This window comes from Rutidosis leptorrhynchoides, chromosome 3, assembly GCF_046630445.1.
Source record: "Rutidosis leptorrhynchoides isolate AG116_Rl617_1_P2 chromosome 3, CSIRO_AGI_Rlap_v1, whole genome shotgun sequence".
In the NCBI taxonomy this organism is placed as follows: Eukaryota; Viridiplantae; Streptophyta; class Magnoliopsida; order Asterales; family Asteraceae; genus Rutidosis; species Rutidosis leptorrhynchoides.
In genome coordinates, this window is record NC_092335.1 from 636,546,093 (window position 1) to 636,571,667 (window position 25,575).

Consider the following 25,575-nt stretch of genomic DNA (forward strand, 5'->3'; position numbering starts at 1 on the left):
AGACGATAACAAACTTATCCAAGTATGGCTTGCAGACACGATTCATGAGTTCCATGAACACGGCAGGTGCATATGTCAAACCGAATGGCATCACGAGAAACTCATAATGACCATAACGGGTTCTGAATGCAGTCTTCATCACGTCACTTTCCTTCACCCTCAACTGGTGATAACCGGATCGTAAATCGATCTTTGAGTAAACGCTCGATCCTTGTAGTTGATCAAAAAGATCATCAATTTGTGGAAGAGGATACCGATTCTTGATTGTCAATTTGTTGAGTTCACGGTAGTCGATACACATACGGAAGGATCCATCCTTATTCTTTACAAACAACACAGGTGCGCCCTAAGGCGAGAAACTTGGTTGGATAAATCCACGGTCAAGTAGTTCTTGTAGTTGGCTCTGTAATTCTTGCATCTCGGAAGGTGCGAGTCTATAAGGTGCGCGAGCTACAGGTGCAGCTCCTGGCACTAAATCAATTTGAAACTCTACTGCTCTCGGCGGCGGTAATCCAGGCAATTCTTCAGGGAAGACATCGGAAAATTCGTTCACAATTCGAACGCCGTTCACGCTCTTCACCTCAGTTTCTACTGTTTTCACATGCACTAGGACAGCAAGACGTCCCTTCTTCATAATCTTTTGCGCTTTCACGCAACTAATGAGGTTCAACTTCGAGGTACATCTCTCTCCATAGATAACCAGTGGCTCGCCATCTTCGCGTGGTATACGAAGTGCTTTATCTCCACCGATAATATCGGCCCTTATCTTACTCAACCAATCCATACCGACGATCACGTCAAAACTTCCCAATTTGATAGGCATCAAATCAATTTCGAAATCTGCACCAGCTATGTTGATAATAGCTCCTCGACTAATATGGTCAACTTTCTCAAGTTTTCCATTGGCGACCTCGACAAGCATACTCTCTTTTAACGGGACTAATGACCAATTAATCTTATCGCAAAAATGTCTACATACATAACTTCTATCCGCACCAGTATCAAACAAGACAGAAGCTAAAAGATTGTTGATTTTGAATATACCTGTCACCAAGTCGGGGTTTTCGCGTGCGTCCCTTGCATTAACATTGAAAGCTCTAGCGCGCGGTGGTCCGCCATCTTTTCTCTTATTTGGTCACGCATTTCTGAAATGGCCTGTCTGCCCGCATTCGTAGCACTTCCTCGGCCCTGTGGGGTTCGGCTTCCCATTCAAAGTGGTGACCTTGCAGTCTTTTCCAACATGCCCAGTCCGTTGGAACTTCTCACAAACAACATTGCAATACCCAGTGTGGTGTTTGTAGCACCGTTTGCATTGTGGTAAGGTTCCCTTGTAGTTCGGATTGGAGTTGGTATTGTTGTTGGGGTTGGGGTTTCCACCGTTGTTGTTTCCTCTGAAACCCTCATGTCGTTTCGCCGGGTTCTGTTCATAGTTCCTTCCGCTGTTGTTGTTGTTGTTGTTGTTGTTGTTGTTGTTGCTGCTGCTGCTGCTGCTGTGGTTGTGGTTATCCCATTTGCGCTTCTCACTAGTACTCGCTTCAGACTTAGTTTTCTCCGGTTCATCGATGGTTATTTGATTCATTAAAGTATGCGCCATGCGCATCGCTTCGGGAACATTTGGTGGTTTGGACGAGGTGACGTTTCCCTTGATGGATTTAGGGAGTCCCCAGAAGTACCTATCCATTCGCTTGAATTCTGGGGTGACCATTGTCGGACACATCAGGGCTAGTTCCAAAAATCTCCTGTTGTAACCATCAAGGTCGTTCCCAACGGCCTTTAACTGCATGAATTCCATTTCCATCTTTTGGATTTCGGTTCTCGGACAATACTCCTCAATCATGGCACACTTAAATTCTTCCCATGGCGTAGCATACGCCTCATCAATGCCTTGTGCCTGTGCCATTTTGTTCCACCACGTGAGCGCGCCGTCAGATAGCGTGCAAGAAGCAAATTTGGTTTTATTGTCCTCTGAACAGTTGCTAACTCGGAATACTGATTCAAGTTTCTCGAACCATCTGGTGAGACCAACCGGTCCCTCGGTGCCGCTGAAGTTATGTGGTTTACAGCTCTGGAATTCCTTGTAAGTACACCCATTTCGAACGGGTTGAATAACCGGTGGTGGTGGCGGTGGCGGTGGAGCTTGGGGTTGCATTTCCGCAATGGCTGCGGCTACACGTTCTTGGATCATCTCTTCAATTTGAGCAGCAGTAGGTGTGGATCGACCGTTAGCCATGGTGTTCTATACAAACGTTTTGACTCAAGTCAAAATCCAGCATTCAATATATAATAATATAGTATATAACAACCAACATGTAAACAGCACAACACATGTTAATTAAGTAACGCAAGTTGATACAAGTACCGCAAAACACCATACAGTAAAGTAAATAGAACACTCGTGCAAAAAGTAACATCACAAAGTTTCCATTCATTAATAATAAGTTTCATATATCTGAATAAGTCCGTACAATACATGAGTAATACAATAAACTACAACTAGATTACATCATGAAATCTAATACAAAAGGTCCTACGGTGAAGGTGGGTGTAGGATGTCTAAAACCTGAGCCAACTGCTCCTCGAGCTCAGTAACCCGAGCTCGGAGGATTCCCACCTCCCTCCTCAGTTCCTCATTAGAGGGAGATGGTGGGGCAGGCGGTGCAGGTGGTGCCGGTGGTGCGGGTGGTGCAGACCGCACGAAACGGGGTGCAGATGTTTCGGCTCCAGAAATAGTCAGTACGTAACGGGGTGTCTTATGCACTTGTGGGTCGGCAGGGTACGGCACAAGCCGCTTACGAGCAGTAACCCTACGACGTCGACCAAACGCGTCAGTGAAGGCTCGTCCTCCGTTGATCCCCGGAATGATGGTACCGTCAAAGCGATACCGCTTCTTCGGCGGGGTGGAGGGTGGCTGAATAGGTACATCAGCAGGGTCCTCATCATCACTGGAGTCGTCTGAGGAAGAGTCATCTGATGAAGAATCGGCGGATGATGAGTCATCCGAATCATGTGGTGGCTGTACGGGTGGCTGAACTGGCCGTCCATGGGCGGCCATCATCTGTCTGTATCTGCCTAGCGGAATCGGCACGGCACTAAACGTCCATTAGGAGCGCGTCGGCACGGCATGCGCATATGGTTACGGAATGGCCCTTCCCCGAACTCCGCGGGAATCACAACACCACCGATGCGGGCCTGTGGCTCCGAGGGTCCGGGAGCAGACGGAGCTGGAATCTCCGTAGGGTCCACGTGTCCGTCAATAGTAGCCACTGGTGCCGGCGCACTACTACTAGCTCTGGAAGACGAAGCGCCGGGGTCACTGGTGCGTATCGGGATCGGTGTGTCGGCAGCAGCAGCAGCAGGTAGGGTGGCTGACGAGTCTAAACTGCCCAAAACGATAGCAGGTGGAACATCCGACATCTGAACAAGGAAAAATAAATTTTCCATGTCAGTAAGTCATAAAGCAAGCACGTATTAGGCCAACAGTTTAAATCATGTATAACAATAAGTAGCATGACAATAATAACGTATCGTACAGAAGTAGCATGCAATCGAAAGCAAGTAATATCATACAGCAGTGAAATCATGTAGTAGCATATGGCATATAGCATGCAGTAAGTTCAGCAGAAACACGTAAACTAGCAAATTGTAGATTAGTCCTATTAGTGAATCCTACTCGGGTCGGTCTTAGACTCACTAATGCAACCTAATTCCCTACAACCAATGCTCTGATACCAAATGTGATGCCCCGTACAAAACCATCGTGTACGAATCATCAACAACAGGATCATTACAAGGTTAATTACTATATGCTGTAATAAAAGAAGTTGCATTCACGATAAAAAGGTGACGTCATAACCGACATCAAATGTTTTACACCAACAGTATGCTTCTACGAATAGCAAGCATGAATAAATGTATGTGACCCTTAGGTCGTTACACAACATAGTTCAAAAGTATTAAAGTTTGAATGCAAGATAAACAGTTCATGCGGTGATAACACTAGAGCAGCGGGTGTCTACGGCAAGACTAGCACGACAGCGGAAGCAAATAACCTTAAGCACCTGAGAAAAACATGCTTAAAAACGTCAACACAAAGGTTGGTGAGCTATAGTTTAAGTATAACAGTATGTAAGGTAGGCCACGAGATTTCAGTGCTACAAAGAGCGTTTCAAAACAGTATGATAAAGTATATGTTAACCGTGGGCACTTGGTAACTAACTTAACGTTTATAACCCCTGAAAGTACACTTGGCAAGTGCGTATGTTTACGAAGTATTAAACACTCGTTAAATGCTAGCGCTACTAGCCCGAGTGGGGATGTCAAACCCTATGGATCCATATCTAAGATTCGCGTTCACGGTTCAAAAACCAATGATTAAACGTTACCGAGCTAAAGGGAATGTTTATGCCGTTGTATAACCCACACATATATAAGTTTAAGTACTCGTGCCTAGTATGTAAAACATAAAATCCGCATGTATTCTCAGTTCCCAAAATAAGTTAAAGTAAAAAGGGAATGCTATAACTCACAATGATAAAGTAGCTGTAAAGTATGACTCGGAAAGTAAGCAAGTAATGAAGGTTGTCCAAACGGGTCCTCAACCTAAGTCAAATAGTACTAAGTCAGTAAATCGTCCGAATAGGTTTAAAAGTATGTAAATAAGGTCTTAAAGGTCATCATCATTCATCATCAAACAAAAGGTGTAAAGTAGGTTTCGTTTATGAAAGTAGTTTAAAACAAAGGCTGAGTTCGGTCAGTCACCACGGCCTCTACACTTACTGAAATAAGGTGAGACCAGTGGCCATGGCTCCATCTATGAGTCCTTTAAGTGTGGTAAAAATTACAGAAGCAAACTCGTCTTCGTTTGACCGTGGTGACGGTCTAAGTTCGAGTAGGTCAGAATTTTCAGCACAACGTTAAATGGACATAGTGACGATCGGAGGGCCATAAATCCTAAACCGTAACTCGGATTAAGACGAGTCCTATATGAAAAGTTATCTACTCGAAAAGATATATCTGAAAATCAAGGTTACAGTAGCCCAGGTGTACTGGTCTGTTACAGAACCCAGAAAAACAGTAGGCAGAAGACAGAAAACAGAAAAATAGTGGGTTCCGGTGGTCTTGGTGCTCGATGCTTATCACGGTTCTCATCCTTGATGCATATAGCTTCAAGTGTACAACTCGTTAATGTGTTTGCATCATTTTCACCAAGGTTTGACCATCATAACCCAAGTGTAAGTCTAAGACATGAAGCACAACTCACTTAAGTGTTGCAAGTGTTTTGATGAACCAAAGTTACATCAAAATCTTAGATTCAACACATACATGAAATGTAAAAGTAATATTAAGCAAGTTTGACTTATCAAGACACTAGTGTAAGTCTAAGATGTATATCACAACTCACTTAAGAGTTGTATGAAGTTTGATGAACCAAAGTTGCATCAAAGTCTTAGATTTAACACCTACATGAGTTATAAAAGTAATATTAAGTTATGAACTTGAAAGTAGACTTATGTAAACAAGATCTTAAGTTGTAGAACATAGTTCTTAGTTAGATCTTGAAGATCTTAGACCCAAAAGTCTAGATCAAACATAAGTGTACAAAGTTATAATTAAACAGTTTCATTTACATGTTCTTGAACTAGTAAAGTTAACTTTTAGTTCAAGAGAAATGAGATCAAAGTTAACTAGTAACATTTGACCAATAACAACCAACAAACAAGAAATTAAAGTGCATAAAATGAAGACATAAACTAAGTAAACAAGTAACTAGTTCATTGTTGTTCATACTTTAAAGATTCAAACCAAAGTTTGATCTTTAAGAAAGTAAACTTTAAAGTTTACTAACATGAATTACAAGTATGAGTTTAACAACTATGAACTTACAATCTTTTGATACATTAAGTGTAGAACATAAAGTAGTAAGTTTATGTTCTTGAGTGTTCTTGTAAAAACAAGATAAAAGAAGAATGAAACTAGTAAGTTTGATTCTTGAAACTAGTAAGTAAATAATAAATAACAACTAGTAAGTAAGTAATAACAACAACAAACAACAAAACAATAATCAAAGAACAAGAGATGATGATGATATGTGTGTTCGTGGGTTCGGTTTTTAGGGAGAAAAAGAAGAGAAAGAAGTCTTGTAACTTACAAAGTTTAGAGAGAAAAGAGAGAAAAGTTGAAAGCTAGTAAGTGTGTGTTTTGAAAATGAGAGAATACAAGTGTATGTAGTAATGAAATTTGAAACAAAAAATCCCCTCAATACTAGTGAGCCGACGGTTGGGAAGAGGAAAGGGAGGAGGAGAAGAACCACTAGTCCATGCATGGTAAAGTCTTACAAAGTTGGTTAATGGAGGTATGTGCATGGGGATTATATGTTAACTAGATTCCAAGGTGACTTAACTAACTAGTTACACTTACAAGTAATACTTACATGTCTTAGTGGGCTAGTTAAGTCCATATAAGAAGTAGGGTGGGCTAATCAAGTCCATTAAAGTGAGCCCAAGTCCAATTAAGTGATAATTCAAGTAAAGGTCCACTAACACTAGTAAAGGCCCAAGTAATTAACTAACAACTTTAGTTAAATAAAATGATTAATAAAACTTAATCATGAATGTAAATAATACTTGAAAATATTATTCGTGTAAGTTTCGCGTGTCACGAAGACGTTTCGGGCAATTAAAGTCAAGTACGGGCAATCATGGCAACATGTAAATGTAATAACATACATTCGTTTAATCACACGTATTAATAATAATAATTATTAATAAATAAACGTTGGAAAATCCATTATTGTTATTAAGTATTATTATTATTATTAAGTATTATGAAAATTATTATTGTTATTAAGTATTATGAAAATTATTATTGTTATTAGTATTATTATTATTAAGTATTATGAATATTATTGTTATTATTATTATTATTATCATTATTATTACTTTTATCATCATTATTATTATTACAACTATATCATTATCATTAGTAATAAAAATTACTATTATTATAGTTATTATTATTATCGGTATTATTATGATTGTTATCATCATTAATAACATTATTAGTATCTTTATTATTAAAAGTTATCATTTTCATTTTTGTTATTAGTATTATCATTATTAATAAAGTTATTATTATTATTAGTAAATCAATATTATCAAACTATCATTCTAACAAATAAATATTTTGTACATTAATTATACATATTACATATACTAGAATTATATCAATATTTCATACAACTATGTATCAAAAATAATAACATTATTTATATAAATACTTACATAGAACAAACTAATGATATTTTATAATATAACTAAATGTATAGATATTAATCATTTTAAATACAAAATAAATATATATAACATATAATTTAAAATATAATATAAGTATACGTTTTTAAATGGAAATTAATATAAATTCTATATAACTACAAAAACATAAATAATATATAGTAATAAATGAAATTATGTAATTTCCATTATATGTGTTAATAAATATACAATTGATATAGGTTCGTGAATCCGAGGCCAACCTTGCACTTGTCCAATGCCATCATATGCATAATTACTACGAAATACAGTATTGTGAGTTCATTTGATTCCCTTTTACTCTTTACATTTTGGGACTGAGAATACATGTGCTGCTTTTATAACTATTTTATTAAATGCTTTTGAGATATATTTTTGAATTGAGAATACATGAACTGCTTTTATAAATGATTGACGAAATAGACACAAGTACTAAAAACTACATTCTATGATAGAATTATTTGGATTCAGTGGTTCGATTTCTATAAAGATTGCATTAGCTATCATCGGTGAGAAATTTTTGCATTGCACGATGCATTAGCTACCGTTGGTGAGATTGTTTTGTATCTTGGTTGCATTAGCTACCATCGGTGAGAAATTTTTGCATTGCACGATGCATTAGCTACCGTTGGTGAGATTGTTTTGCATCTTGATAAATGGTTCGATTTCTATAATGATTGCATTAGCTACCATCGGTGAGAAATTTTTGCATTGCACGATGCATTAGCTACCGTTGGTGAGATTGTTTTACATCTTGGTTACATTAGCTACCATGGGTGAGAAATTTTTGCATTGCACGATGCATTAGCTACCGCTGGTGTGATTGTTTTGCATTTTCGGTATTCCCATCCAGTGTTCTTCATATGAATGATTTTTACAGCAGTGAGCAGACCTGCACAGATTGTTTTCAGAATATGAGTATCTTGTGATCTATTATATTATTGGAAATGATTGATTATGATAAACTAATGAACTCACCAACCTTTTGGTTAACACTTTTAAAACATGTTTATTCTCAGGTATTAAGGAAATCTTCCGCTGTGCATTTGCTCATTTTAAACATATTATTTGGAGTCATTCATGACATATTTCAAAAGACGTTGCATTCGAGTCGTTAAGTTCAACAAGATTATTATTAAGTCATTGATAGTTGATATAATATGAAATAGTATGCATGCCTGTTAACTTTCGATGAAATGAAAGTTTGTCTTTTAAAAATGAATGCAATGTTTGTAAAATGTATCATTTAGAGGTCAAATACCTCGCAATGTAATCATATGTTATTGTATTCGTCCTTATGGATTAGGACGGGTCGTCTCATCCAAGTCCATACTTGCGACCAATCCAAGTATGACTCTAATTGAAGTCATCTTGACTACTGGTGAAAATATATCGTCAAAATCAATCCATTTCTTCTGTTGGAATCCTTTGACTACAAGCCGTGCTTTGTATTTCACCACTTTTCCACTGCCGTCATTTTTCAGCTTGAACACCCATTTGTTTTTCAGTGCCTTCTTCCCGTGTGGAAGTTCTACAATCTCATAAGTTTGATTTTTCTGCAGAGAATCCATCTCATCCTGCATTGCGAGCAACCATTTTTCTTTATCCTTATGAGTTACTGCTTCATTAAAACTCTCCGTTCTCCATCTTCAGTAAGTAGAAGGTATTCGGATTCTGGATATCTACTCGATGGAATCCGGCTTCGTTCAGATCTACGAACTTCTGGAATATTCTGAGGAGATCCACCATCATCTTGGCCTTGTGATGGTTCTGGAACGTCTGGCAGACGAGGTTGTGGCTCCCCCTGCTCAGCACCGTCATTTTCCTCATTATCTTCTACTTCTGGTATTTCTTCGTGCACTGAAAATTTATTTTTCATGAATGATTCCGTTGTTGCCTCTGGCACCTGAGCAGCAACATTTGTCTTCTGAGATATTGTGGACTTTTCAATATCTTCTATTGTATGGCTTTCATGGAACACCACGTCCCTACTTCTGATCACCTTTTTCTCCTTTGGATCCCATAATCTGTATCCAAATTTTTCATCTCCATAGCCTATGAATATGCATGGAGTAGTCTTTACATTCGGCTTCTGTCTGAGCTCCTTGGATACATGTGCGTACGCCAAACATCCAAATAGTTTTAAGTGAGAGTATGATGGGTCCTTCCAGGCCAAAGTTTCTCCGGAACTTCAAAATCTAATGGTACTGATGGAGATCGGTTGATCAAGTAACATGCGGCTCTGACTGCTTCTCCCCAGAATGGCTTTGGCAGCTTAGCCATACTGAGCATTCTCCGAACACGTTTCATGATTGTTCGGTTCATTCTTTCTGCTATACCATTGTGTTGAGGGATACGTGGAACTATCTTTTCATGTCGGATGCCATATGATCTGCAATAAGCATCGAACTGCCTGGAAGAGTATTCACCGCCGTTGTCGGATCGAACGACACTTTAACTTCTTTCCTGTCTCACGTTCTACCATGACATCGAACTGTTTGAAGTAATCGAAACCTGGTCCTTCGTCCGCAAGAAATATACCCACACCTTTCGAGAAGCATCATCAATAAACGTTTGAAAGTATCGGTTACCGCCAGTTGATTCAACCTCCAAGGGACCGCAAACATCAGAGTGCACCAGACTGTGTAACTCTGATCTTCTCGTTGAAGATGAATTAAACGAGACTCTATGTTGCTTACCAAACAGACAATGATTGCAAGGATCTAGCGCAACATCCTTGTCTACATTGATAAGCTCCTTCTTTATTAGGGTAGACAACCCTTTCTCACTCATGTGACCGAGTCTCTAGTGCCATAAATTTTGTGAAGCCTCATTTTCTGCAACATTAAGGCTGTCTGTGCAAATCTTCACATGAGTTTTGTATAGTGTGCCACAAATGTGTCATCGAGCGACTATCATAGCGCCTCTTGACAATTTCCATGTGCCTTTACAGAAATGACTATCATAGCCTTGTTTGTCTAAAGCTACTCCAGAAAGTAGATTCAGCCGAAGATCTGGCACATGGCGGACATCCTTCAGAGTGATTGTGCTCCTGGAACTTGTCTTTATCTTCACATCACCAATTCCGAAAATCTTAGCGGAACTGGAATTTTCCATCTTCACAGCTCCAAAGTCACCAGCTTTGTATGTTGTGAAATATTCCTTGTATGGAGTCACGTGGTAGGAAGCTGCAGCATCTACCACCTATTCCGTGTCTTCTCGTGAGACGTGAAGCCATGTCTCATCATGGGTTAAACAATAAGCTACATCACAGAGATAGTCACTAATGTTTCTCCACCCTTGTTCTTCGGCTGTGAACTGCTCTGATCTTGTTCCTCTTTCAATCTGTAGCAGTTCTTCTTCATATGTCCCTCTAATCCACAATGATAGCATTTATATATTGGTTTTCTACTATTAGCAGACCTGCCCCTGCTCTTGCTTCTACCTCTCCATTTGTTTTTGCTACTCATTCGTTGTCTCTCCTGATTCTCGGTGACAGACATGAGTCTGATCTGTGCCCATGTTCTTTCTCCTTGCCTCTTCACTGAATAAGGCATCCTTGATCATTGACATGGTAAGTTTGCTATTCGGGTGTCACACCCCAAAATAGGGCCTAGGGTATTTGTGACTAATTATATCAAATCACAGTTGTATAAACGAGAACGACTCTATATGAGACGTTTTATTGAGTTTTGCAGCGGAAGATAAATAGATTACATTGTATTTAAAACTGTGACGATCGCTCCAAATCCATATGGACGAACACGTCATTCATTGATTTCATTGCGAGGTATTTGACCTCTATGTGATACATTTTGTAACATTGTATTCGTTTGAAAAGGTATTTCATAAATGAATATATAAATTCCAGGTTTTTAACATCTGATGATTTCTACGTATAGACAATCACCATTTAATGGTTTACAATAATACATCTGTTGACAATACAGTCAAAATAAGATACATGGTAATGGTTTGGTGAATGCAAGTTTCTTGTATATAGCATGTATGACTCCAAGCACATATCTTGTATCACGTATAAGCAAACAGCGGAAGACTTCTAGAATCCTGAGAATAAACATGCTTCAAGTGTCAACACAAAGGTTGGTGAGTTCATAGTTTTAATATTACACATAATCCGTATATCAATGTGGATTACAAAAGTTCAGTTGTTTTATTTAAAACGTTATCAATAGGTTTTACATAAAAGGTGGATCATAAGATTTCAGTTGTTTCATCCGAAACGTTTATCAATCGGTTCTACAAAATTGAGCACCCTGGTAACTAAACTTTAATGCTTATATTATTTGTACCCTTTGTATAATCATCTTAATAATACACGCAAACCAACGTGTACGCTTCTCAAATAGCATACGTCCGTTAAAAGGCTAGTGCTCTAGCTCGGACGGGGATGTCAAGCCCTATGGATCCATATACTACTACTCGCGCCCACCAGTTCTTATAACTGGCAGTTACTAGTTACCAAAGCTAAGGGATTTTCGGTTCAAACTCAGTGTAGAATTTAGTATGTACTTGTATCCATTGCGTTTAAAATAAAGTGCATGTATTCTCAGCCCAAAAATATAGATTGCAAAAGCAATTAAAAAGGAAGCATATGAAACTCACACATATAAATATTGTATATCGCTTAATAAAACATTTGCATGTATTCTCAGCCCAAAAATGTAGAGAGTAAAAGGGATCTTATGAAACTCACGCATATAAATCTAGTATTTTTAGTATTTATAAACAGTCGCATGTATTCTCAGCCCAAAAATATATTGAGTAAAAGGGATCATATGAAACTCACAGTTAAATATTGATATACAATATTGTAGGAAAGCACGTAGACGCATCGGAGATGATAAACACGAGGTTTGATTCACAAAAAAATACCCCCGAACATTACCCATAACCTCCTTGGCAATAACCCATAATTTCCTTAGCTCTAGCTTGCTCGAAAACTCATTTTGAAAATTACTTGGACAGCACTCCGTCGTAATATTTTTTGTACATTATTATTTTTGTATCGCAAAAATAATAACACTAATAATAATAAAAAATAATAAGATTAATAATAATCTTATTAATAATAATAATAATAATAATAATAATAATAATAATAATAATAATAATAATAATAATAATAATAATAATAATAATAATAATAAATAATATTACGGAGTATATATATATATTTGTGTATGTGTGTGATTTAAATCGAGCGAAAACACTGAAATTTATAGATGTGGCCTGAAATCTGGAGTCATGCGACTCGCATGGAAATGGCCTTCTGGCCATGCGACTCGCATGAGGACCAGGGACAGCTCACATTGTTTTGGCTCCTAGCTTGTCGACATAATATAAAATAAATATAAATATATAAATAATTAATATAATTATTTATATATTATATTTTATTCTTGTGCATAGTAGACTAGATATTTTTGGTCCGTTGCGTCGGGCGTTTCTTCTTGACTCGGGTCCCGGTTCCGGATTTTCAGACGTCCTTGCGTACTATTTTATATCGTGTACTTTGCGTTCCGCAACTTGTACTCTTGTCATTTTTTAGACGTTCTTCATCAATAATTTGAACCTTTTTAATTGTATCTTGTACATTTGAGCATTTTGGACCTTTCCGTTTTCAATTCTTCGTTTTCGCCTTTTGTCTTCGCACTTATTAAATATAAACGAATATTACTTGAATATGGAACAATTACAACTAAAATCCTGTCTTTCTTGGGGGATAATGCTATGAAATATATGTTCCTTTTTAGCCTTATCAATAGCCTTAAATTATCCCTTAATTATATCACTCAAAGTGTATCTTAAACTTTCGAGTGTTTTGGTCATTTACTTCTATAAATCATCGTCTCGCTATTTGTTAAAATACATTTTTATAATAGCGTTTTACTGTAGCAAAGTCAAATTTTACTGTAGCAATTCACTGTAGCAAATAGTGATTTTCGAAAACACTGTAGCATTTTGAGTAATGTGGCAATTTGAAAACACTGTAACAAATTAGTGTTTAACTGGTTCATCTTAAACGCTTTAGTTAACTGTTTATTATATATATGTATATATCTTTTTAATATACATAAATCAGTTTTTAAATACACATTGGAAGTTATTTATAAATAAATTTTAATAATAAATATTTCAACTTATCATATACATTCAAATAGATATTTAAACCAATAAGTTTAATGTACGGTATCAAACAATTAATACATTGTTACCTTTTCATGTTATAGTATATATGTATCTATTTACATATAATTGTTCTCGAATCGTCGAAAATAACCGAAGGGTATTTAAATATATAAAATTAGTTCAAAAATTTTGAGATTCAGTTTTACAGACTTTGCTTATCGTGTCGAAAATGTTAATCATACAAAGATTAAGTTTAAATTTGGTCAGAAATTTCCGGGTCATCACAAAAACATTAAATGTTTTTAGATGAATTGGTAAGTAATGCATGAAGGCTCCAAGCATGGCAAGAAATCATCATCAAAGCAGCAGATATACAGCGGAAGCAATATTTAAGTACCTGAGAATAAACATGCTTTAAAAAGTCAACACGAGGTTGAGTGAGTTCATAGGTTTGTCATAAATAATGATTTCAGTAATAGATATAGACCAAAAGATTTAGTTTAAAGTTGATTGATACCCATCATATCAATCTAAAAAGAGTTGCTGCAGTTTGTAATATCGCGACTAAACAGAATTTTACCCCGAGACACCTTGAACAGTCAGTGTCAGTTTGAATCATTATTATGTAACCAAAGACCAGAGGTCAAATGGTTAGAGACGTTACTCTCAATATATCTATTCACCATAATTAAGTTTGCGTTATACCAAGCAATTAACGATATTACGGTGAGGATTTAGCATGACAAAGCACGTATTCAGCATAAATAATAATCGAGTACTTGTGTCTAAACGTAAAACAGTTATAAAAGTTGCGCATGTATTCTCAGCCCAAAAATATATATAAAAAGGGAGCTATGAAAACTCACGATACGATATGATAGTTTGTAGTAAATATGCATATGATGGCACTGAACAAGGGCAGAGTTGTCCTCGAATTCACGAACCTATATCAAGTATATATATTAACACATATACTTTTATATATATTATTTCACTTGTTATATATTTCTATATATATATGCTTATATATATATTCTATGTATAAGTATTTGTTTGATAAAATGATTTTAATAATGATAATGAATAAAGAGCTGTATTATTTTGTAATAGCAATAATAATACTAGTAGTAAAAATGATAATAATCATAATAAGGTTTTAAAAATAATAATAATAATAATAACAATAACAATAATAATAATAATAATAATAATAATAATAATAATAATAATAATAATAATAATAATAATAATAATAATAATAATAATAATAATAATATAGTTTTGATGATAGCAAAAATGTTAATTTTTGTAAAAATGATAATAACGATAATAATTTTAATAATAACAATACTAATAATATTAATTATACTTATGTTAAAAATGATAATAATAGTATTATTAATTATAAAATGATACTAATACTAATATTAATAAATTGTGTTATTTTCATAATAATAATAATAATAATAATAATAATAATAATAATAATAATAATAATAATAATAATAATAATAATAATAATAATAATAATAATAATAATCATAATGTTAATAATGATAATAATATTTAAAATGATAAAATTAGTAATAATACAATAATAATACTACTAATAATAATAATATTAGATAATACTAATAATTTTTAAATGATAATACTTGTAATAATAATGATAGTAACAATAATAATACTATTACTTAACAACAACAACAACCACGACCACGGCGACGGCGGCGGTAACAACAACAACAACAACAACAACAACAACAACAACAACAACAACAAAGCTTTCCTAAAAAAATATGCCATGAACGGGACTCGAACCCGTGACCTCTCGCTAACCCGAAAACATACTTAACCATCTGCTCTGCCGTTACTTTTCTGATTAAAACCCCCACCCCGTTTATATTTATCCCTTATTATATGGTTTCCCTTTTCATCTTCTTCTTCTAAACTCAAACGACCGCGAAGCAAATCATAACAACACTTTACGATTTGGATTTGAAACATTAATCGATCTTCTGTGATATCGTGATTAACAGAAAACAAAAAAATAAAAAAAATAAAAAAATAAAAAAAGAGTGCAGTTACTGCTGCTGTCGCAGCATTTTTGTAAAAAAAAAAAAAAAAAATTTGATTTTGATTTTGAGGACGTTATAGACAAAGATTATAAAACGAAATGTGAAAATTTGACTTTTTGTAAAATAACTTTGACTCCAAAATTAAGATTCGATTTGAGGAATTGGGACTTAAGATTTTGCAGATAGTTTGAAGGAATAATTACTAACAACTCTGCATTAACACATTTTGAAAAACATTACGAAATCAGGCTTTTGATTATTGAGTTCAAGAACAGAGGTAGCGAACGGTTTTCCTTTAAATTTGATTTATTTTTCATGAATTGCAGTGATGATATATATAATATGATGTTGAATGATTCGTTTAACTTTGATTGGATCGATTTATATAACCTAAATGGGTCGACTAATTCAATTCAAGGAGGAAGAAAAAATATAAAAAAATAAAATAAAAGTATATCACGATGGATAAAAAAAGAAAAAGCATATATCACGATCAGTTAAAGAACAAAATTAAAACCAGTAGGGGATTAAAATAATTAAAAAAAATAAAGCTGGAGGATTATGAAATAAAAAAAATAGATTACCTAATAATACCTAATTTATTATAATAATAATACATACCTAATTTATATTTATATTAATAATTAATTAATAATAATAATACTTTTAATAATAATAGAATTAGTATTAATAATAATTATATTAATAATAATAATATTAATACAAAAATAATAATAATAATAATAATAATAATAATAATAATAATAATAATAATTATAATAATAATAATAATAATAAAAATGATAAATTATCATTTTTAATAATGATAATGATAATAATTAATATCAAGTATAATAATGATAATAATATTAATAATAATAATATTATTATTAATGGTAAATAAATAATGATAATAATATTGATATAACAAATTAATATTAATACTTAATTATTTATAAATAATGGTTCGTGAATCGTCGGAATCATATAAAAGTTAGGTTTAAATTTAGTCAGAAATTTCCGGGTTGTCATATCGGGGCTGAGTTGCTGAGTGTTACTACCAGCGTTTCCCAACTATCGGGAAGAGAACTAAGTAACAATAGCGCCTGAACTTCATCGCCAAGAGGCATCTCTACAGACGATAACTGGTTGACCAAGCTCTGGAACTCACTGGTACGCTCGGCAACTGAAGTTTCACTTTTAAGCTTCATGTTGACTGAACGCCTCATCAACATGGCTTTATTCCGAGCAGTCTTGGCCTGGTATATGTCCTCCAACTTTTTTGAGGACATATGTGTTTGTCTCTTGTGTAACATGGTGGAAGACACTATGATCAATCCATTAACGGATCTGACCAATAGTTTTTCGATTTAACTTCTTCCACTCTTTCTCTTTGGCGGAATCAGGATTTGTACCCTTTAATTCAATGGGGTCAAACAAATCCTTACAGCTGAGGAGATCTTCCATCCGAGGTTTTCACAGCGTGTAGTTGGTGGCAGTGAGCATAATCATGGTTCCGGAAGATGATCCTGACTCTTCCGTGGTCATTATCACCTTAGAAATAATTTTTCAACACAAACGGGGTTGAAAACTTCAGAAAACTCGACCAACGCCTCTAACCTAGCTCTGATACCACTTGTTGTGAATATGAGAGGAGATCGGTTGGACGTTGGTCGACACAAATTTGAGAGAAAAAACTCTATTACTCACAAGAATAGATTACAGAGTATTACAAAACTCAAATAAAAAAAAAAAACTCTCAAATTAACACACTAGGAATTCTCACCACTCTCTAGGGATGTATTCACTCTTGGTAGGATTACACACATCTCACACACACTAACTAGGCTGTGATCACACTTTTTGTCAATGAATTACAAATGAGGCTTACACCCCTATTTATAAGAAAAGTTTGAGGAGGTGAGATGGTGTGAACGCAAAATGGTGGCTAGCCGTCACTGTGTTCAACTTTGCTACTTCCATGTGTTGTCAAAGTTGGCTACTAGCCGTCATTGTTTCCAATTTGAATATTTTCATATGAGTTGTCAAAGTTAGCTAGCCGTAATTGTTTCCAACTTTGCTTCTTCAACCGGCTGCTTTGAACATCTAGAAAAATCTAGATTACGGCTGGAACTTATCAGTCTCATATTAAAAGTTAAATCTAAGCTTACTACACTACGATAATACCCAATTGTAAAATTTAGAAATATGAACTCTACGAAAGATGATAAGGTTATTAAACACGATACTGAATTAGTGTAGTGTTAAATACCTTTCACATTGATATGCAAGTTTGGTATATGCAGTCGTGATATACTTGGATACTTTAAGTACTGTTTTAAACTAAAGGGTGTCACATGTTGGTTTTTGTTTATTTATTTTAAAAAATGAGAAGATTTGTAGTAAGATTTGAAAGTGAAAGGAAACTAGCTGGCATTACAGCAGCAAGTTCTTGGTATAGCCCCCCCCTACGCTTAAAACGCTCCCCAAGTTCACATGTACCTCTCATGTTCGCCGCATTATTATTAGGACCATGCATTATTTATTTCATGTTTTTCACGTTCTTTTTGTGTTGTCAATCTCACACTTACCTATCTATTTGTATTTCTTAATTAGCAAGTCTGCAAGTGTATATTAATATATAAACTAAATATTTAAAATGTTGGAAAATCTATTTTTATTTCTTATGGGAACTTCTCCCTATCACTAATCAGTTTTATAGTACTAGGGAACTTGTGTTGTTAATTTTGGAAAATCTTGGCGAGATCTCGTTTCCACTAGTCTCCCGATTTCTTGAATCCCAACTCGGTCAATGACGGTCAAACATGCAGATCTAATTGTCTAGATTCGCTCATAAGCGTCGGTCAATGACGGTCAAAGAACCGGTCAACGATGGTCAAAAAACTTATATCGGCCTGTTGTATCGCTAAAAGCGATTCGACAATGGTATCATAGCTACGGTAGTAGCTTCAACTTTGATATTGTGGTTCGTCGAAAGAAATTAACAGGCTGTATAAAAAATCGGTAGAGCATGTGTGGCTTGGTTTCTTGATTGGTGAAAGCTTCTTGGAACAATCTGATTAGAAAAAGTTGAAGCCGTGAGGCTTATATGTCGGACCTATTGTTGGGATAAAAGGATCCTACACTTTATTCATTAACTAAAAGAAAAATAAATTTAGGATAAAACGATTCTACACTATATTCATTAATTAAAAGAAAAATAAATAGTAATAGATAACGGAATCATTAAACATCTATATATGTACACTATGATGTTTATATAATGAAAATTATATCATATAATTAACCACTGTCTTGCAAAATTGTTAGTCAACGTATGTATATATGGAGAATGTAAATCAATTTAATGTATATCTTAGTGTCTGTCTTAGAAACAAGACCAGTCTTCCCTGTACCAGAGAATGGGGAAACATCATTATCATAAAGAAACTTAATACCATAACCAATACGGGTTTGGGTTTAGATTGTCACCTCTTAGCTATTACTATAACCATTCTTATGTTTGTGGCAGTGACTACAGCAGAAAGCGGACAGAAGGCCTTGGAGCTTTTGGGTCATGGAGAAAACAGACATACCAACATCAACTACCAAGTAAGTTTCTGTTTGATCTTTCCACATTGTTGTTGTGTTGAAACAGTAAATTCGCAAATTGACATGTGAACATAATTCTTATTACAATTGTATCTCTACAACTATTTAAAAAAGCAACTGCCCACCAAAGAGCCAATGGCTTGGCGGTATCGAGGTCACCCTTACAATCTTAAAGTTGAGGGTTCGAGTCCTGCTTAGGATATTTCGTGGTGTGTATAGGTGGTTGTGTGAGTTTGCCTTTAAAAAAACCAACTGCCCTAAGTCCTAAATAACATACCTCCAATAACAAATTGTTTACGGAAAAATATGTATGTTTTATCTGGTGACAGGGCCCAAAGATAAATTTGGTTGTTACGGATTACTGTATGCCTGGAATGACAGGATATGATCTCCTTAAAAAGGTTAAGGTAATGTTTGCCTTACATATGTTTCCGTAGGAAAAAAATCACATTCAAACACATCATAGGTTATCACATGTTTAATTTAATTGCTCTCTTGTTATCTGACTCTAATCTTTTATAACAGGAATCATCAGGTATGAAAGAGATCCCAGTAATTGTAGTATCGTCTGAAAATGTCCCAACTCGAATTGAGAAGTAATCACCATTAAATTTATTGCAGACTAATAATCCAGTTATAATAATTCAAGATTTCATGTATGTTTGTATTTTGAAATATGTTGATGCATATAGGTGTTTAAAAGAAGGAGCACAAGAGTTCATCCTAAAACCTCTCAAACCGTCTGACGTTAAGAAATTAAGATGTCATTTGCAGTTCACGCAACCAATTAGGGGAAGGATTTGCATAGGAAGATAAACAATCAGTAGTTACTATTACAATTGCAGGAACAAAAGTCAACCACTTCAATATGAGAAACAATTAGGTAAGGGTTATTTGGACATTAGAAAACTATCTGTAGTTTATGATGATATTTCTCATTGGATAATTCTTGATCATGACGCTAATGAGTATTTATGGACACAAATGGCAGATTTTTTTTTTTTTTTTTTTTCTATTGATGCTAACTTGTGTTGCATTGCATTTAGGTAACATGAAACATGTTTCTAGGAAATATCTTGACATTATTAGTTAAATATAAAAAAACTAAAGGAGAAAACACTGTTAATGGGCTAAGGCGAGCTGACAGGTATATAACAAACTACTCATTTTGACCACTTGACCCAACCTATTTTACCACCTCTGGTCAAAACATAACACAATCCAGATAACTGGCACAAAGATGAGCATGACTAAGTGAATATCCAAAAGAATGTAAAATGCCTCAACGCATAAAAAATAGAATAATTGGATTTTTTACACTGATCTTCATCCCTTAAAACACAAGCATTGCACATCTTTGACTTGAACTTGTCACTAGTCCTGTACACTCATTGGAGCAAACGAGGTGAGTCAAAATAGACTACTTAGTCGCAATCACATAGCATACTTCAAACTTTTTGAAACCCGATACGATCAATAGAATTTCATTCTGTATGCTTGGGAAGAGAAATGATCAAATAATAAAAATGTATTAATTAGGTGCAAATTGAAAGTAGTCAAATAAGTTTCTTTTATAATCAAGAAGCTCACCCCACTTCTTACATCAATCAATGTGGAACTAACTTTCTTTTTATAGCCAAGAAAGTCACTTCTCATTTCTTCTTATCACCAATCTGGGACAATCAACCATGTTTTTCTTCTAGTAAAAAATAATACCAACAAAACGTTCTATATTTAGAATGTTTGTTTATAACTTCTGAGTAACAAATAATGTTGAGGAAAAATATAGATCAGATGAAGCACTCCCTACACTACCCTGCAAATCTAATGATGGATTATTCCGAGTGTGAACTTTATCCCAAGTGAGAGGCATTACTTATTTGTTGACACCGAATGTGTGTTGAACAATTCATAATTAAAATACTCTCGTAACTAGCTTCCCTCAACACCTTAATTTTCCTTTATCATATTCTTATTAAGCAACTATGTTCTTTATTTATTTAGGTAAAATGCTAATGTAGTAATTTTACATCATACAGACTATTTATTTCGGGAGTTGATACTCACACACTGTTTTTTGATCCATACACACTTTTTATCATAAAACTTACAATTATATCCCTAAGTTTATCTAGGGTTTTGAGCCTACATTATTGTAAATAAGGGTATAATAGTAAGTTAGTGTGTATGGATCAAAAAGGAGTGTGTGAGTATCCCATCTCTTTCTCTTTATTATATTATAATAAAAAAACTGAAAATAGATCATTTATTATTAGAACCACTAATACTAGCCTAAGACCCTTAATGTAGACCATTCAAAATTTATAATCATGATGATTATGATCTCATAATCACCCTGAACTTTTGGGCGGAATAAAAATCAAATAATAGGGGTTCCACGAAAATGACAAAAATATCGATTCATATTCATATGAATCGCAAAATCTCGATTCATATTCATTCATCATCGCACAATCAAAATCAATTCAAAAATCTCGATTCATATTCCGATTAATCATTTCTCATAATCATCATATAATTGCACAGTTTCGTTTCAATAGTCCTACGCATTCTGGAAACGGTGTTAATCACCAGAGACGTGAAATCGCTGCTAGATGTGCGACGGAGCTTGCGAGAGTTCATGGCACATGAATCCGTATGCATTCTTCGTGAAATCAACGACAAATCTGTTGATCACTAGCTTCTGGTTTGTGATTTTTTTTTTGCGCTTTTGCGATTATCGGCGATCTAGAGGTATATGAGTCTAATTAGTTAATCAGTTAATTAACTTATGTCAATTTGTTGATTTCATATGTCTGCCGGAAGCTAGGGTTTTATAATCGAGATATTCGTGTGTTTGAATGACGTGTGCATGTTTCATGACATTACGTGCTTGTGGCGTATAATATATGTATATCGTAAGCTTGAGATCTCTTGAATTACAATTTGACCTTATGAAGAGAGGAATTAAACTTGAACGTATGGATACACAGTAAGGCTTAGTACAATGATGATCTATGTAGTTTGAGTTTATGATGTGTGGATGTTTACATGAAATGTCAGCGTTGCTTACCTTGATATGGAAGTCTTTTTGATATTTGTTGACTATAATTTGACTAGATGAAGTTACATTATGCTTACCTTGATATGGTGTTCTTAATAATAATGACTGATGTGTTAAAATGGGTTAGGTTAGAACAAGCCATTTGTTATTGTGAGTTCAAAGATCAAACATATATGAGGTGACCCGAAACACTCTTTACTGAATTTTAGCAACTGTTGGCCCGTATAAATGTATATTTGACCTGTTTTCAGTGAAGCCTACCCTTCCATTTTTGAGTAAGTTGAAATTGTCATGTAACGTTAGCTCTATGCTTCTTGAATATGTGTTGTGGTTCGGTTTAGTAAATTACAGTAATAAGTATTGTCATTTTGTTTGTATATTTAAGGTGGCGGGTGATCTATTGAAGTAGTATCAGGAGAAAACTCTGTCAAAAGTTATTCTTGGAGGACATTAGTTTACTAAAGAAGTAGCTGACAAATAGTTACACGTTTTACATATACTATATGTAAAGTCAACATTTAGTTATAAATAAAAAAATCGATGGTGTTAATATGCGCAGTATCGAACATCACGTTTGCTGCAAAGTGCTGCTGTGAGACTACATAAACATACGAAGACTCTTGGGAGCTTTGGTGCATGGGATAGATGTTTAAATCATCTATTGACACTTGCAGAATCTCACATTGAAATAGTCATTCTTGAAAAGTTTATTGAAGCCATTAACATGTATCTAAATAGATAGTTGTATTAACATGTAGCAAAATGGACAAGTCAGCTGCGTTGGCTAATGGGTCACAATGAGTTTGGTTCAAAACATGACCTTTTAAGTTAGGTTAACCCGGAACACTTTTATTTTTTATTTTTTGAGTTTTTTTATTTCTTACATTATAAATACTTTGTGCATCAAATAATAAAATATTTGATGATAATAGTTAGGTTTTATTCACGTAACCTAATATTATGATTTAAGATGTTGTATGCATTAAATATACACTTTAACTGAACCCTGTATGTTTCAGTTTGATATATTTTTTAATTTTTTATTTTTGAGTGACACATTAGTGGTTAAATGTAGCCCAAATTGACCTTTTTGTATTTTAGCGAGTCAAAATTGCCACATACTGTAATGTTCATGGTTATCTGACATTGTCATATGGTCATGTTCATTTCAGCTGTCTAGATGAAAGTTCTCGAGCTGCTTTGAAGCATGTTTGTGATTTATATGCCTTGAGTTGGATATGGAACGATATAGGAACCTCATAAAACTTGTATGTATGTATGTATGTATGTATGTATGTATGTATGTATGCATGCATGCATGCCTGCCTGCATGCCTGCCTGCCTGCCTGCATGCCTGCATGCATGCCTGCCTATGTGTGTGGGGGTATATATATGTGTGTGTATGTGTATATGTGTATATGTGTGTCTGGGTATGTGGGTGTGCGGGCGGGAGGGTGTGTGTTTATTCTGCTTGTTTGTAGGCTTACTTGAAATTACATGGCTCTGCGCACTATATTATCCATGCTATTTGTCCTATTGTTATGCTTTACTTGCTATATGTGTCCTCTTTTTATGGCTACTTTGTATGGTTGCATCTTCCTAGGCGCACTTAACTCTTACAGGTACGTATCATTTGCCCTCACTTTTTTGTTTGTATGAGCATTTCTGGCCGGAGGTCCTTTAGGAAGCAATCTCTTTTGCTTCTAGAGTAGAGGGAGGGAAGACCTGATCTAGTCGCGGGTTCTATACCCGAGAGTGGAGTAGTGACTTCCTTCTAATCTAGGGTACGAGGAATGATTGTCTACACCCTACCTTCCCCATACCCTACTTCTGTGGGATTGGGTATTGTTGTTGTTGTTGTATAAAACTTGGTCAAACGATCAAGAACCTTGGTCAAACTCGAGCAAATCATGTTTAAATTCGACCCTGAAATATCATTAATCTTCATCTCCTCTCCGGTTTCAATCAAACCAGCGTCATTGTTGTCATTATTCTCTACATAAAGACGTCGAATTATGACATAAAAGGTCTTTAATTGCATCACTAAGTTTTTGAGTAGGCAGATTTTGAATCCCAGTTGACCAATCACGACATATAACGAAAATTGGTGGGCCTACAGCCCGTTGAGGAGAAAAGACTTTTCTGTTCTTGACACGTTCCTTTGGTTGAAAATTGTGGTTCCGAAGCCAACTGTTGATTGTTCGATGTATGAATTATAGCATTTGACTAAGTCCAAAAAACTCTGACCCGAAACACTCAATTTCGTGTTGCAGGACAGTCATGATCTGGTTTTTGGTGTCGTTGGGAGTTCAAGTTTTTGAAATGTTTGAATTGTAAGCTAATGAGATTCATAAGTTGTGAGCATGGTGGCATTTGATCATTGACTTCCACATTTTATGGGTTCTGCATCATATAGAAAATTTAAAAATCAAGCTGTAAACTTTGGTACCTATAAAACAAAATCAAATTGAGTTTGTTAATAGGTTTTATATCATATGCAGAAACACTGTCATTACATTATGTAATAATCCAAATTATGTCCATATGCAACAAAAAAAGACTTTTATTAGCTATCGACATGTTTGACTAATTTGACCTATCGATAAAAAAAAGGAGCATATTGACCCGTTTTAGCTCTTTATTTATAACCATAAGCAAATTTCAAACTTGAATTTTGATGTTTACCCTTGATTGAATTCCACGAGTTGAGGTTGTACCTCTTCGTCCCTCATTTTTTCAATCCATTTGGATATTGAATCGTCTGCAATGAAACATTCAAACGTGCATGCAAATCTTTTGTCAGAACTTGAGTTTTATCAATCAAATCAGTTTTCGGATCCTTTGCAAATTGGTGTCCAAGTTCTTTCACATTTTCTATCATACTCCTTCCTTGTCCAAGACAAATCTTAGTGTTATTATGTGTTACAATTTTTTATTTTTTTTTTATTTTTGGTTTTCTCAACATCTATAGATCATTATTCTATTATTTTTTTGATTTACTACCAACCAACCATTCAAATACTATATACTATATTCTAACTTGATCAAAATCATTCTCGATTGGATTCATAAAAAAGCCTCGCGAATTCGCGGGCATTAAGCTAGTTTATTTTAGTATGATGTGATTTAAAACTAAAATTCATTAAAATTTTTGAGTCCAATAGATATTGAACACATCACCTAATCGTTTTCTAATCAAACACAACCTTACTAAACCGTGCCTATCAAACAGACGTATCAAGAATAATGAATTATTAAACCAAACCATATACAAATAAATTTAAAATCTTTCAAACGAGACAACAACATTTAGTTACCATTACATTATTAACTACCATATAAAAAAACATGAAGAAACTCC

General features: G+C 34.8%; 1 protein-coding gene across 2 annotated transcripts in view; it reads left to right on the forward strand.

Moving 5' to 3' along the window:
* Positions 1–20,134, forward strand: part of LOC139899082 (two-component response regulator ARR17-like) — a 43,711-nt gene extending 23,577 nt beyond the window's left edge. For both annotated transcript variants that reach the window (XM_071881899.1, XM_071881900.1), the window contains exons 2-5: positions 19,071–19,150; positions 19,480–19,557; positions 19,676–19,746; positions 19,843–20,134. In XM_071881899.1, coding sequence (XP_071738000.1) covers positions 19,071–19,150; positions 19,480–19,557; positions 19,676–19,746; positions 19,843–19,966 — 353 coding nt within the window. In that variant the 3' untranslated portion in view covers positions 19,967–20,134. The remainder of the gene's footprint in view (positions 1–19,070; positions 19,151–19,479; positions 19,558–19,675; positions 19,747–19,842) is intronic.
* Positions 20,135–25,575: the final 5,441 nt, after the last annotated feature.